The sequence below is a fragment of the Bradysia coprophila genome, unplaced genomic scaffold (assembly GCF_014529535.1).
Source record: "Bradysia coprophila strain Holo2 unplaced genomic scaffold, BU_Bcop_v1 contig_350, whole genome shotgun sequence".
NCBI classification, from domain to species: Eukaryota; Metazoa; Arthropoda; class Insecta; order Diptera; family Sciaridae; genus Bradysia; species Bradysia coprophila.
In genome coordinates this window covers 2,438,379-2,455,008 of record NW_023503608.1, presented here as the reverse complement: position 1 = coordinate 2,455,008, position 16,630 = coordinate 2,438,379, and the positions used below count along the sequence as shown (strand labels likewise).

Genomic DNA, 16,630 nt, shown 5'->3' with positions numbered 1-16,630 from the left:
TCAACTGCCGAAGTTGGTGACACAAATGTCCATGCATTCAATTGCATGTCCTAGGTACATATCGGTCTCGGCATGAAAACATTTTGGCGCCAATTGATGGATTGCTAGTGGCGCGAAAAAAGCTAAGAACGGCGTTCCCAGTTGATATGTGACAGTATAATTGTGCGAGTATCACTGCAGTTGGCACTATAAAAGTTGTAAAAGTTGTCTTTTTGGATGTTTTAAAAATAGAAAAAAATAAACGAGTTTTTTTTTGTTTAAAAGAGACGTTCGTAGTAGCTAAAAGCACAGTTTATCTTGGGTTAGCTTTGAGTATCTTAAATCGTTGTCGCAGTTAATTTTTCCACTATACATTTAGCAATGTTCATGTTGAAAGCATTCCTTTTACTAACCGTTTTGAGCTTGACATTGGCAAATCCCATGGCGAATCCATTTTTCGGATCTTTCCAAGTTTTCCAAGGACCTTGGCGTCTCTGTGGCAATTTACCGGCGCCCAATAGAGGACAAATTTATACAAATGATAAAGGAGCGTATTCTTGTTATGCAATGTTCTCCATTGGCAATACTTCCGAAGACAATGATTGTTCTTATTATGGAAGGCAAATTTGTTAATTTTAATTGAAGTGATGTTTAACAACGAAATGTTTTGTAATAATTTTGCTGAAATTAAAAAGTTTTGAAAATGTTCATTTTTGTTGTTCCAATTTTAATATTCAAGAATTTCGGTGAGCGAACCTAATGGTCTCACCTTGTGGTACACTTTACAACTTTACTGAAACAACAATGTGTTGGGGTTGCGTTCGACAAAGTTTTGTTCTGTAAGACTACATTTAGGTGCGTGATAGGTAATGACAATGGTGACACCCCAGAAGAAAATGGGCAAATTTGAGTCGTTCCTTCCTGAGTTAGGGCCGCCAAAGTGTTTCAGGGTCTTTCGAGTATATCTACGTCAAAATATACGTCAACGATAGGTACCATACCAAAAGAGAATGAAAAAGTTTACGAAAATCGAGTCAATGGATCGTGAGTTAGGACCCAATTTCATCCGATTTAGATAGTTTTTGTTTCATTTGAGAGATAATTCAATACCGAACAGAAGGTTGGTAAGAAAATTTCAAATTAGAGTTCCTAAAAGTACGTTGTAAATTTTTGTTCCGACGGCTTGTTTTCATTGTGAATTCGTCATCTATAACCATAAATCGAATTCCACATGTTACAACCGGCATAGCGTTCTCATAAGCCCCCAGTACTTTACAGTTCTATTTTGGGTTTAAGGATTATATTCAGAATGGGGATCAGGGTACATACCCAACTTTCATTTACAAAAATGAATCTACTGTAAACTCTGTAATTTGATGCTAAAAATTCTATTTATAGATTATGTGTGTCGCACAAAAAAAAACCGTATTGAAACCAATATTTTAAGCTCCAATTTCCTTAGAAAAACCGAGAGAGATCAAAACGCTTACTTTGCGTCTTAATTTGATATCAGATCGATATCGAAACATCAAATTGGAATGAATTAATATTCTCGTGCAAATATAATGAGCTCCATTATACGACTATGCTGGTTAGGCTTCTTTATTTCCTCACAGACAAAAAAAAAGTAATTAACTGAAGTCATCCAAAACATAACACGTACATCACAGAATAAAATTAAAAAGAAATCAAAATCGTCATCATTTTAATGAGTTGTTATGTTTTGTATTTATGGCCCATAGAGTAAGTGTTGTGTACCAATTTATTAAAATAGAAAACAATTGCGTTACAAATTATATATTTTGTCAATTAAAGACGAATTTTTTTTTTCACCGGATGTGAACCACATAAGTGTATCAATGTTTTAGGACGTATTGGAGCGGTGATATTAAAACCAAAATTGAAATCAATGTTTTCCGGTAACGTTTTTAGTTTCATTTCATTTTATTACAATGATTTAAATCATAATTTCGCTAAACGAACTGTTTCTCTATTGACAAAGTAATTTATATTTTAATCAGCGCGCGTACTTTGCCGTATACATCTCTATACGTATACCTCTTGTACGTGTGAAAGTAACAATAAAAATGCCATCTCGTATCACTCATTTTCATATAAAACTGAAATTGATAGCTACTGTTTGATTGTTTGATATCTTATGTAGTATGCTTAAAGTGTATCGACATTGATTTGAATAACGTGACATTAATTCACGGGCGCTCCAGACTCAGTTTTGGAGTGACAAGCCAAGGTCATGATACGCAAAAATCGATAGAAATTAGCGCAAGAAAAATGAAGGTGTATGCTGTTAAATAGTTAGATGCAGAAAAAGGACATGCCGCATTAGCGAATTATAAGAAAAATAAAATTTTAATATTTTTAATCCTTTCTTAAAACTACACGCCGTTCAAAAAAAGGACAAATTTCATATTCCTTGTAATTCGCTAATTTGACATGACCACTTTCTGTACAAGACCCAAATTAGGTACCCAAAATAAGATTACTCTCCTCAGTTACTTGCTGTTAGCATAACTTTCAAGCACATTCTTGTCGGAGAACACCCGTTTAGCATTGGCAATGGCAATTATTCTTTCAACTTTGTTGAAGTGATTATCTTTTTCACATCGAACTTATGTAGGAAGGAATCTGAACTAAGGCATTTACGACTTGCAATTTCAGAGATATTTGGAAGATTTCTGTATCAGAAAATTATAGTGGATACCACCACAGTTGTCAACTTTTCAGAGGTTCATTTTCAAAGTTATTTTATAGCGTACTTACATAAACATGTTCCATGTTGTTTCAAGTATATCGCCGTATGTTCGAAGAAAATTCTTTTACTTCATTCGTTTTACCATTTACCTTGTTAGAAAACATTAGCAAAAGATTTATTATTGTCGTCGTTGTCAATAGTAGATGGATTGCCTTTTCGAATAGGCAATATAGGTTAATAAAGAATATAAATAATTGTAAAAGAATACTAAAAAGTATTGGTCTAGCACAAATCTCAGATGTCATCAGACACTGCAGAGTAGCTATTTTCCTAATACATGCTAAAGGGCTAAAAAGATTTTTTTTTTAGCGAATGAGAGATTTCCAGCACAAGCTAGTTCTAGGAGTTCTAGAATCGAATTCGAAAAAAAAATTTACATAAGTTAGAAACAACTTTTTTGGTTGGAAGTACACGACGAAGTCTCGATATTTCAACACTATTTAGGAAAATCTTTGATGCCACAATCAAGATAATAATCTCAAATGAACCGCCAGTGCTTTCAACAAAAGAGTATTTGTTCAAATTGCAATCTTTATTTGGCACCAACGACGACTTATTAAATATCAAACCTACCTACCTAACATTATGTCAGTGATACTCTTGATATTTATCCAAGAAAGCAACATTTCTTAAAAGCATGGGCATAAGTAAAATTCTAACTACATTTTTCTGTTGCATCTTCTAAGTTTCATTATCTCTAAAATACCATAGTCCACATTAATCGACATTAATTTACCAAGTATACTTGGTACTCATAAATTGAACAGCAAATTGAATCAACTAACACGCATCAACTAGCATGTCTTCATTTAACACTGTACATCAAAGAAAACGCAGGACGATACGATGAAGATACACACTGAAATCAACCTGTCTTCAGTTCTTTATCATTCGTTGCTTCGCAAAGACGTATTTAAGTGAATATCTCGCGAGAAAGGTTCGCGGTATTATAAAAAAAAACATTATAACAGATTACCAACGATTAACCGTGTCATCTCTTTGAGTTTACGTTTAACTGAATATTGAGGTTTAAAATTGTGCGATTTTTTTTTTATTTATTTTTATTTATCATTTTATTGAGTGGTGACTGAAAAACTGTGATTGAGTTGTTATAAAAAATGTTAATTTTTGCGTTTTTATTCTGTAAGCATTTGGATTAAAAAATTCTTTCGAATTTGGGATACGAGCAGATTTCCATGGAAGATTTAAATCGGATTTTCATTCAACGGGACCTACATTTTCTCAAATATGTATTCAGTTTTCAATTTTGAATTTGTTCCATTTCTTGGTAACTCTTTTCTGTTGAGTAATTTCTGGGTAACGCATAGTGTTATTTTGATAATGTTGCCCATATAATTCTAGTAAAACCAGTAAATTAAGCCGAGTGGTATACTTGTTTTATTTCCAATCAAGTTTCCAATGATGTACCTAATCCATCAGTTGCTTCATCTTACTTTATGAATGCAAATAGAACTTATATGTACTTTGTAGATACTTTGTGAATTTATTAGAAATTCAAATTCCTAATAAAATATGCAGAGTGCAGAGGTATGAGGGTACGTTGCAAAGATTAACGTCGTATCTATAGCCCTATAGAAACATCAGGCGTATTCCCTTGTATTAAATCGGTTGCACCTTTTGCTTTAATTGTCGTCTAGTGCTCAAAATCCTTTACTTCATTTGTTCGTCTTACTTTAAAAAACAATGCAAGCGATACCTTGATAACAACTCTTTCTGAAAACTAGTTTAATGTTAGTTGAAATGTTAGCTTTGGCAGATCCATCTATTACTTCATTTGTTATAACATACATTTTACTATTTAATTGGCCAAGAAGGGGTCCATCAGTACCTGCTAATGATTTATTTTAATCGTCGCTGCCGTTAAAAGCCGTCTGCAAAGGATCAGATCAGTGACAAATTTGATTTCTTTAATCTCTATTTTTTTTATTTATATAAAGTAAAATCTTTGGCTATAAACGCTATATAATCGTCGTTTGCATGTGTACACCTCGGTTAATAAACATATTATCATGGAAAGCGGACGATACACATTTTGTATTAGATTCGGATCATAAATTTTCAGTTTTCTGTGTTTATACTTCTCATGCAGACAATTTCGAAACACCTCAGCAATTATCTTCGTTTTATTATTGTTATTGCTGAATGAGCCCGTGTGTTTGTCTACTTTTTCAACGGTGAATATATAGGTGAATCAAAATGTTGATTGTGAATAGAATTTTGAATGAACGTTTTTTTTTTGTGTGTGACCATAATCGATTGTGATGGACAATAGATAATTCCAATAATGCGAATTATGAAAAGAATTAATATTTTAATGATTGTTCACACATTGGACAAAATGAAAAGACAGAAAGAAAACAAAAGTTCCAAAAAACATTGTCAACATGCGAGATGGGTTGTGTAATAATAGGAAGAAAATCGGTTATTTCGGTCACATAATATCCATTATAATTTTTAATTTATCATTTTTGTTGTCCACTCATCTTCTGCTAAGGTGGCACGTTGTAGATTGCATAAGAATTCCTTAGCTGGATAAACTTGCGTCCAGTAATTATACAAATTTCCATATTGACAAAAACTCTTACTTTTAATTGTTGAATAGTATTATCGATGGGATATTATCAGAGAATAAGAAATTTACAGCATTCTATAGGACAGAATACACCGACACAAATTTGGGATTAAAATTTTAGATCCATGTAGGATTACTTTCGTTTTGTTAGAAACGGTTATTGATTAAAGAACGTATTTTAATCCCACGAGAATTTTTTTCTGTAACAACGGTTCGAATTAAACTCCGATGGTATTAAGAACGCAAGATTCTCCCTACACGTAGGGACACATCTAACAAGATTTAATTTTACCATTTCAAAATGTAATAAAAGTAATTCCTGATGGATTAAATTCTAATTCAAAAAATATTCGATTGCGTACTGTTAATCTCTAAAAGACTTAATAGGTCCATATTTCTATCTGTGTCCTTGCATCAAAGCACAGATTCAGTTATTACAATCCACTGACTCCACATAAATGATAGTATAGACTCTATACTATATAGAGTGTTATTTATTTATTTTTCTGTATACGTGAGAGTGTATTGGTGAGCTATGATATGAATCGGTCGGTAGGGAAAGTAAACGGTCGAGAAGGAAAGTAACGGTTGGGAAGGAAAGCACCAACACACTCTCACTATTACAGAAAAATATCTTTCAAAATACCCCAATACACACTCGATGTGTGTTTTCGCTTGGGCTTCGCCCGCGCGTGCACACACATCTTGTGTGTATTGGGGTATGTTGAAATATACTATATTTGTTTATAGATCAATAAACAGGTCTTTCAACCCAATAACATAACAATCTATCACAAAAAATATACTAAAATATAGCAGAAAGAGAAAGTATGCAAATATTACTAATATTAATACTCGATAGGGCATATTATCTACTATCAAGATGAAGTCTAGCCAGGGCCTATTTTTGGATTTTTTTTTAAATTTTTTTCCAAAATTTAAAAAAAAATCCAAAAATTACGAACATTTAAACCAAAATTTTCCATTTTCCAAAATTTCGAACGGTTTTGGCAACTCGTGAACTCAGCCTTGCGTTTTAGCTGACTCTCAATTATTTTGTTTGATTCTTGACGCTATCCGCTTTCAAATGAAGTCTAGCATGATTAATTTGAAAGATGAGAGCGTCAATAATCAAACAAAATCATTGAGAGCCGACTAAAACACAAGGCTGAGCTCAGGAGTTTTCCAAAAAATTCAACAACAAAAAATTCCAAAAATAGGGTCGAGCTACTCGTTATCTTCAGAGGCCCGGGAATTGGGCTATTGATATTCACATGATATTCAAAGCTGTATCTATATTATTATTTAGCCTAGTGTATTAGCCTGATCAAACATCTAAAACCTCTCAGTCAACAAAAATGTGACCTGACCCCAGCTTTTTTGAAATAAGATTCCTTCTAAAATCCGCCCATCCTACAACTGATTGTATTCTTATATCTTTCTTTCGTCAAGATCGATGACTTTTGATTTCGTTGTGTGACCTAAAACAAACAATTTTATCCATTATCGTTAATTTAGTTAATCCAGCGCTAATGCTAGGAGGAGTGCTTTGTTTCGACTAAAATTTATTGTTGGCGTATGATTTGCTTATTAGGAACATCTAGTGAGACCTAATAAACATTTGAAAGATAGTGGAAACATACTTCAAATGTACACACCGAAGATTAGAAAAATTTGGAAATAGCAAGCTTTAAGCTGTAAGCTTTTTTGTTTGTATTAAGCCAGATTTAAGAGTTCACCAGGTGAATGAATTATGTAAGCCAGGGTCCGGTTAGTATTAGTATTGACAAGAATCGATTTGTCCTGAACAACCAGCAACACAACGAACTGATAAATTTAATTTCGAAAAAGGAAATTTTACTTAAGGTTATAATGAATGGACCATTTTACTTATGATCAGGTCTTCTTCAATTGACCGAATCGGTTTCTATTACTTTAGGTCAACGAAACATATAACTTTCATCTTTTTATTACTCAAAGCTACATTTAAATCAACGGGCAAAATATTTCATCAAAAATTACAATAATAAATTGTAGAGATTTTTTATTGAGTCAAGTAAATAAATCTGTAACAATTGTGTGTGTGGGTTAGCAAATAATGTACAATCAATAACCCAGAACTGTAATGATCATGTAAACACAACAAGAAAGAAAAATGAAAGAATTTGATCCATTTTTCCCATTTGATATGCAATTATGAATGAATGATGTTGATGTACCATAACATCGTAAATTTTCTCTCTTATGCATGAATAAAAACGGTTTCAACAAAAAAAAAAATAACAAAACATTTTGAAATTGAACAAAACTAAATTTTTATCATAAACGCAACAATATACTTACCGTCTAACATACTCTCAAAAGTTTGAAGAAAAAAAAAACTTTCTCAATTTACAAATGAACATAACTTGATATCGAAACAAATTTTAGTTTTATGAATCATTCAAATTTGAAAATTTACGGCTATCGGATATGTTCTTGCTACCAACAACCACAACAACATTCGCCATCGATCATCTAAAGAGCGCAATCCGAGTCGAGGATGTATTAAAATTGCCAATTATTGTTTGTTATACATTCTTACCCAATATGATTAATAAGATCGACGGTTTGATGTGTATTAACACAAAATTTAAAGGAAAAGAAAAACGGTAGCTAGTATTAAACTACAAAGTATTTAGAAAATTGCCAGATTATGATGATGATTATTGTTACAACAGACCTCTAATGTGTAATTACGTTTTGTATAAATATCATTTTGAGAACTTAATCATCTAGCAGAGTGCAAACACAAAAACGAATTAACGTTTTATAACAACTCATTCCATATGCTCAATTTCATCTAAACCATTTACCATTTACCTCTTCTCGGCAGAAAAAAATAATAATTTAAAATTGTGTTAACTGCTCTTTTAAGATAATCATCTCCATCGAAAACAAACCGCACACATTATACATACCAGCAGCAGCCAGCATTCGGTACAATAGTTATTGTGCCAATTTTACACATTACAGAGTTTTTAACTATGGAAAAATGCACGACTTAATTAATGATCGACGAACACGTTTTCTACAATTTAAATAAAATGTGATTTATGTGTCGACAAATTGCGGTTGTAACACTCTTGTATTTTTGGAATATTTTTAATATATTCGATAGAAAAGAAGGAAAAACACTTTTCCGGTTGAATGCATGAGGATGATGGATTCGTATGGCGTAGCTTTAATACTGGGTAAGTTCTTGGTTGTTTGAAATAGTGTTTATTAACATAATCGACAATTAACTACAATATCATACCGGCAAGGAATATTATACGTTTATGAAGCACACAAAACAAGTTTAAGACATTAGAGTCTCACTGTAGTCAAGAGTACCCCTAGAACAATTGTCTCCTCTACTACTTCGACTGTTTCACATACCCCTCGGCCTTGGTGGTAAAAATTCTTTTCGTGGGTTAAACCGTTTTCCCAATAATTTCTGATTTTTATGACCAAGAACGTGTGCGAATTATCTTATTTTCTCACAGGAATAATTAGAAATCTTTTCCGGATTAATATTCGTTGGGTAAATTTAACTCAGATGGTAGATTGGTAGTATATCCACATCGGTGGCGAAGGATAATCACTATAATCACCGATTCTATTTTCGAAAGACATAAGTGGTAGTATAAAGTAAGGCATCCACATTATCTCAATTTATTAAAATTCTAAGGTAGATTGCCCGGGTGCAAATAGTCATTTCGAAATTCTAATTCTTTACAAGCAAGAACATTAATTTACTCACACTGGAAAATGAGTCACTACTTCATTGACAGGAGCATTGAAACTTACTTCCCCGGGGCTTTGTGAGCAAAATAACTTAAGTTTGTTTAGAACTTTGTATTTTGCCTTGTGTGTTTGCATCCCTCACCTACGGCTCAAGCTACAAACGTCACACTTGGCCAGATTAAAGTTCCAAATAAGAATTTTACGTGTGTACGTGACATAACTTGCGCTATCGAATTTCGATATTTTGTCTTACAAAATTCTCTTGCAAATATGTAAATTCTAGTGAAAATTACCAAATCCTGGTCTTGCACATGATTGTATTTTTCCACCGACATAATTTTATTGGATCGGAACGTCGCATCGAATACATACATTATTAGGACATACTTACTGTTTCAAATAAAATTACGAGTTTATGGGCGTAAGAGAAAGTTAATTCTATCGATTTCGAATAATTCATTGTAATGAATTTCGTGTACAAAGTTCTGTCGTAATTTTTGAATTATTATTAATGTAAATCACGCGTCACAAAAAAAACATTTTACAAATTAAAATTACCATTTTCATCTGCTTCAGGATTCGTGACGGCGCTACTCATCAAAAATAGCGGTGGTATTTATCATCAAAGAACAATAAGAGCATTAGACTTTCCGGTATGTATCAATCAAAATATTGTTGTTTTACACACACTCTTCATCAGATAATACATCGGCAGACAAAACATTAAAAAAAAAGTTTTCAAATAATGTTCCAACGAGTGGCGTTGACACTATACCTACAGACACATCAAATACACCATTTCATAGATTCGCCTCACGATTATGTTAATTTTTTCGTTTATCTACAAACATTCCACAATGAAAAACGTTTTTGCCGTAAATACTTTTGCTTTCTATCAAAAGACGAAGGCACTTGAGCATTAAAATAATATCGAAAGAAAACAGCGTGTGTTTACATGTAACATCAATTATCTTATCAAAAATTGCCAGTTTTGTAATGGACAAGTGCATCTTGAAATTGTAATTGTTCAGATTTTCCATTGAATTGCTGTTACTCAATTAGAAACACTTTGGAGAAGAAACACAAAAAATGTTTAATTAATTTTTCAGATTTATTTTCCTTGTATTTTGAATAATAAAATTGCAACTTTCTTGAACAGAATACAATTTTTCTTCTCAACCATGCGTTCATCCAATCATATACCGTGTAGATGCACATAATGGCATTGGCGTTTTGTTTCTTTTTAAGAAAGTGCATATACACAGTACAAGTTAATTAATATAATATGCGGATCAAAATGCCTAATTTTCCCATAAATTTAATTTATTGTTATTGATCTCAGAACGATTTACCAGCTGCATTATGTTCAATATATCAAACAATTACATGCTAACGATACACTTTACTTTACCGCATTTTCTTCTTCTTCTTCATGAGGTCTTTGCTTAATGCGTTATAATACAAGAGAAGACCAAACGACTTTGAGAAAAGTTCCATCTTAAATAACCGAAGAAAGGTCTAGGCCAACTTTAATTTACTTTGAATTCACAGGCACAATGGAGACCGTTAGCAGTTCCAGCACCAAATGAACACCTAATTAGTATAGCAAATTTCGATGCAGCAAACAAAGCCCAATTAGCACAGATAGCCCATCATAATGCTCAAATACTTAGGCAAATCAAGGGACTTCATCCGCCCGTTACACAGTACCATAACCCGTATCCCATATTTGCATCCGGACATGGAAACGGCAAAAATGTTTTTGTCCACACGAATATAATTCATCCGTCATTACCGGACACCAGTACCAATAATTTACTCACAAGCAGTTCCAATGTTGCTCAAACTGTTGTTCCGCACAACGTGAAACATAATTATGTTAGCCCGAAACCGTCGTTTATGGGCAAAGTCGAGATGAATTCACCATTTAAATTCTTAAATAGTATTCATACGTCCACAGCAAAGATTCCTGGTTTGATCAAAGCGGTTCAGCCAAATTATCCAATTTACGCCAGTACTACGAGTAGAGTTCCAATAATACGGTAACAGATGGACTTTGAGTATTGAATATTTAGTCGTGTACCTAAAATATCCTAACTTTTACAGAGATGTTACTCTAACTCCACCACCTTCGTATCGATCAACACCGAAATCGCACCCTGTTAATAAACTGAACGCTCATCTGGCGCTATCAACGAGGACGAAGGCACCAGTTATGGCAGCATCAAATACATTTGATGCTTTCTCTATACCGGGTCAGATACTCAGCTCATTCGCAAACTTTGCCCAGCCGTCTCACGTGATTCGAGAAAATAAACCACGCGTTAGTAACAACTTCTTAAACTACCAAATCGAACAGCCATATAGCAACAGTTACACCGGACATTTAATACCGTCTGGACATTATATTTCGAAAAATCATTATCCGGGTGCAATGAGATATCCACAGAACTCGATATCAAGCGTATACAGTCCCCATTCACAACATACGGTACACCTGAAGCATCCGTCTCAGCAACTTCAACAACAGCAAATTGTTCAGAATCAGCCGTCAAATGTCCAGCAGCCGGAGTATGTGAAGCCTAATGAACAACAACACCTAACAGAATCATTCCATTCGCAATCAATCTCACATGGAAATTCTAATCAACAAACAGAAAATCAATTCCAGAAACCGTCTGCAGAATCCACAGACAACACACAAAATGATGGATCGTATTTACCACCATTGCCGAGTATACCTCCAAGTGTTCTCTCTCCATTCTTCCAGCAAGTTCAGCAACAGCAGCAGCAGCAGCAACAACAGCATGAGCAACAACAACATCATCATGAGCAGCAACAACAACACCATCATGAGCAACAACAATACCATCATGAGCAACAGCAACACCACCATGAGCAACAGCAACACCACCATGAGCAACAGCAACACCACCATGAACAACAACAACACCATCATTATAGATCAACGACAACGACCGTTGAGCCACCTTATCAAGAAAACGATCCCAATAAATATGCGAATGCATTCGACTTATACAAAACTAACAAGGACGTCCAATTCTCCAATTTTAAGGCTATAGAAAATGAGTTTACGCATAATCTTGTTCCTCCACCATTTAAGTATAAGGACGCTTCACAATTAAGGGAAAAACCACCAGCATCATCATCGTCCAGTTACCTGGACGTAGAACAAATCAAAGCCATTGACATCCTCAATAAATACAATATTCCGGCGATTTCACCTCTGCAAGATGCCAATCGTTACGCGTACAAAAATCGTCCAGTTCAGTCTACAGAAACATCAGTTGATCCACGCCCAACAGAAAACCATCAGTTCGGAACATCGCCATCATTTACGACCGAAAAGCCCAATATTTTCCAGAACCTTAACCGCCCTGCCGAGAGCGAATACAAACAACACAAATTAATGCATCCGAGTTACACCGGAGCCAAGCGACCGATCCATTCAACGAATCAACCATTTTTACCAACACCGCATTCGCATGATGTTGCTATTACCCATAGTTTCTTCACCATCGAAGATGCTGTGACACTGTCGCCGAAGCATTCTTATCGACCAATTTTACCAACAAACATTGACCAAATTGAAGATATTATTCGAAAGCCGGCAGAAGAGGAGATAACTGAAGTAATTACGTTAAGTCCTGTCAACAACGATCTGCAAGAAAATGTGAAGGAAACATCACCGTTGCCTGTGTTCGAGACGTCGACTAGATTGAGAGGAAGAGGCAATAAAATACGAAGACGAAAACCGAAACCTTCGACTGAAGCCAATGATGATACTCAAGGACAATGGGAAACGGTTAAGGTCGATAATATGCAGAATGATAAAGAGTTGCAGCATTCTAACTATAACGAAGCAGTGGCTGAAGAAAATCCCAAAGACGAAGTTGTTGAAAACTTTGGGAATTTTAATCGAAACAGATATCGAGGACGAGTTAGCAGTACAGCAAGTACAATAGAAAATTCCATTTCCGAGAAGCCGACGAGAGGAAGACGTCCTTTAAACAAATCCAGATACAGAACTTCGTCTTTACCAACATCGGCTAGCGATGCTTCCGACACAATTGAACATACAACTACAGACTCAAATGCTAATCCATTCCTGTCAAACAGGCATAGACGACCAACAACGACGTTACAAACTGTACAAACATTTTCAAGCCCATCGGCCCCACAGAGTGACTACAAAGATGTAGAAGCCACAGATCCAGCTACTGTGATTTCTGATATTCAAAGCAGTCAGCCTATGAGAACTAGAGTTTATGCAACACCCATAACAAATTATAACTTGAATCAAGACTCTACTGAAACATTCCCAGCAAAGCCGATTGTCGGACATCCAGAGGAGAATTTGGTTGTTATATCAACAAAAGCTGCTTTCAGCGATCTTCCCATCACAAATGTTCCAGAGTCTGAAACAACAGTCAATAACAGGCAAAACACATTCCCAGTCGATGAAACCGTTATTCCTACCACACCGCAACATTCTTCGACATCTACCACATCAACAACATCAACTACTACGAGGGTATCTGAAGATCCAAGTGAGAAAACAGGACTCGATCACATAAGAAACCGTCAACGTTTAAGGTATAAAGATAAACTGAAGGATACCTTCTCGTCTTCTACAAGCACTTCGTCTGAAACTCCAATTGAAAAGACCGTTGAATATAACGAAGTTACGGATAATAGAGTAAATGTTCGCCTTCCCGTGGTGACAAGCTCGTCTAAAATAAGTGACGATGAAGAAGCTGTAACAACTCCAACGTTTTCAACAAATAAGCTCAACAGATTGAACTCTATGAATAAATTTGAGTCGAGAAATCGCCCTAGATTCAGCGTTAAGGACTATCGTCAAAGATTAAGTACGTCAACGACTACTGAGCAAACCTCTTCTGACACAGAATCGACTACATTAGCCACTACCAGGTTACGTTTCCCAACTCGAACTCGTCTGTTGCCGGATTTAAAAAAATCCGTCGAGAAAGTATCTAAAAGTCAGGATTCCGTTAAGTCTTCCGATGACCCTTCGGATGCTTTGACTAAACCTGATTTATCGCAAGAAACGACTGAGACAGCCAGTGAGACTACGCGAAAGCGATTTTCGCCGAAAGACCGATACAGCAGCAGAGTTAAGTCAACTGAGAATTCGATCATAACAACAACAAATCGTCCTACTACCCGAAGTCGAGGGAGCACAAGACGGGATTTTGGCAACAGAGGACGACAATCCACTACAACGCCATTGTCAGCCGAAAAGACTGTCACACGATCGCCTGTTATTAGAAATTCAAATTATACATTGCGAAGGCCTCAAAATGTCAGCCTACGACAAAGGATCCAAAATCATTACAAAACCACTAAAGAACCAACGTCAAGCAACGAAGTTGATAGCCAGGCTGATATGACAATGGAAAACAAGTCTGACGAAATATCGACTGAGGATTACAAACATGAAACGGCAATTATGAAAATAGCCAAAGATGATCATTCCTACAGGCCATATAAGGCGAGCGATGAGATAAACTACAACGACAGCGATAATGATTTGAACGGTAGCCCATCTGAGCAATCGGAACGAGTCGCCGAACTGGCTATATTCGATAATCACTTCAATTCAGTTCACACCGGTTCAGCATCGCGGCGAATTCCAGGATACTTTACAATTGCAACGGAAGATCCGATACTTCCGATTGAAGCCTTTTTTCCACAGGTTAAGCGAGATTAATATATAAATACATTCGGGTCAATGTGTCAGCTCTTTGGAATTGTCTGGCAATTAGCGACTTTTTAAAAGTATGATCGCAATAAAAATGAATTCAAAATTACAATCGAATACGAAATAATCCCAATGGATTCCAAATCTTATAAAATTTAAGCGCAACGGTAACATATTTTGTACGCAAGTCTAAGTAGAAAAACAAATGTTCTGGTACCTCTATACTTAATTTTCTGTCTAATTTATTTATTTAGTCTAATTTACGATATACTTCTCAAATAATCCACGTTAGTTTTGTTGAGAGTTGATATATATATTTTCGGTTTGTAAATAAATTATTCGTTAAGTTTAATGGTTTTTTATTGATACAGTAAAGAAATGCCAACATCGTAGAACTTGACGATCATTCAACACGAGTCGCAGATTATATTGCGAATTACTCACAATCTGTTAGAAAAGGTAAAGAACAAGTAATTAAGGTTACACCATTTCGTTCGGCTCTCGCTGGTCGTTTTAGGACATAGATAAATGGCGTCCGCGATTCAGTGTTACCAGACAGAGTATGCACAACAACGTATGCACTTTGGGAAGTTAAATATACTCTTCCCCCATTTAGGAGGTGTATTTCGGTGGTCGATTTGGTCGACTCGATCATGCATTCTACATCTCAGAAATGCATACTTATAGAGCTATCACGATTTTAAACCTGAACAGCATCACTGATTTGCATACATATGTATGTCGCTTTGGTTTTGTTTTCATACATTAATGATGTGGACTCGTGTATTTTCCTGCATTTTCGGCCATGAGCCAGTAATCGGCCACCTATTGTTCTTACGTTGATAAACTTTTTACGATAGTTTCAGCAATAATTAAAACTGGAATTTTGAACGGTCAGACATCCGACGTTATTCTTACATTCCCGTCTTTACAAGGTGACTGTATGCTCACCTCGCCTCGTTTTGCCAATTTTCACACAACTATACTTCCTAAAAATTTGTCTCTCATTTTTGAACGTTATTTTTGTCGTATTTAAAAGAACCAATAAGTCAGTGCATCTTTCCAAATATTTACTCTAAATGTGATTCCAGCCGCGGAAGATCTTACATGTGCAGTGCATGTGTTTTGTGAAATATAATCTTCTAACTAAGGCACCTAATGCCAAATGAACGGTCGAGGACAAGATCAAGAACCTGTGTTAAAAAAAATTGCATAGCACCTGCCTTCCGTTATTCAATCAATATTTGCACACGTGAAGTCATGTAAGGTAACTTATCTGGGTCCGTGCTATCAAAAAATGATCGTGGTTCGCTTATGGGAATTTACATGCAAAAAATTTGATAGCACGAAGTTTGATTCGATGTATCTAGTTTCGTGCTATGACTCTTGTCTGGTAGCACGAAGTAAGTTTCATACAAAAGCACGAACCGCGATCAACATAGCACGAAGCTGCATCATCAATAAGTTGCTCTTAATTATTAAAACTTTTTCATGAAATTATTGATTTAATCGTTAATTAATTAAACATACTCCGAGTTGACACTCAGTCTAAGCCAATTCCAACAACACTTTCCACGTTATCAATGCTCAAACTCAAAATGTTGTGAAATAGCACGAACTACGATAAATTACCTTACCTATTTGCTTCGAAAAACTGTATATAAATGGGGTAAAACGTTCGAAATTCACAGAAACAGGTGTAATAAAGCGTCAATCATTTTCATCAGTTTGAGTTTTTCTTCAGTGTGAGGTGGGGTTTTTCTATGAGAAA

The 16,630-nt window shown here is 35.1% G+C and overlaps 1 protein-coding gene and 1 long non-coding RNA gene across 3 annotated transcripts; one reads left to right on the top strand and one right to left on the bottom strand.

Moving 5' to 3' along the window:
* Positions 1-256: 256 nt before the first annotated feature.
* Positions 257-685, bottom strand: LOC119080133. The gene is made up of 2 exons (XR_005088283.1): positions 353-685; positions 257-316 (listed from the first exon to the last, which is right to left on the bottom strand). It is a non-coding gene; the product is annotated as an uncharacterized LOC119080133 (long non-coding RNA).
* Positions 686-3,460: 2,775 nt separating this feature from the next.
* LOC119080132 lies at positions 3,461-15,202 on the top strand. Of its 2 annotated transcripts, none has more exons than XM_037188351.1 (5): positions 3,461-3,779; positions 8,263-8,578; positions 9,690-9,766; positions 10,665-11,155; positions 11,220-15,202. In XM_037188351.1, exons 2-5 carry the CDS (start codon positions 8,539-8,541, stop codon positions 14,866-14,868), a joined length of 4,257 nt encoding a protein of 1,418 aa, XP_037044246.1. In that variant the 5' UTR covers positions 3,461-3,779; positions 8,263-8,538; the 3' UTR covers positions 14,869-15,202. The 2 variants fall into 2 exon arrangements, with proteins under 2 accessions (XP_037044246.1, XP_037044245.1); XM_037188350.1 differs by having other exon boundaries at positions 3,461-3,789.
* The last annotated feature ends 1,428 nt before the right edge of the window (positions 15,203-16,630 follow it).

What these genes read in the sequence shown, in the direction of transcription:
- LOC119080132 (XM_037188351.1), top strand. Translation starts at nt 8,539, where the DNA reads ATGAGGATGATGGATTCGTATGGCGTAGCTTTAATACTGG. An exon ending in TGGCGTAGCTTTAATACTGG is followed by an intron (nt 8,579 to 9,689) that starts GTAAGTTCTTGG and finishes CATCTGCTTCAG; the next exon opens with GATTCGTGACGGCGCTACTC. An exon ending in TAAGAGCATTAGACTTTCCG is followed by an intron (nt 9,767 to 10,664) that starts GTATGTATCAAT and finishes TTGAATTCACAG; the next exon opens with GCACAATGGAGACCGTTAGC.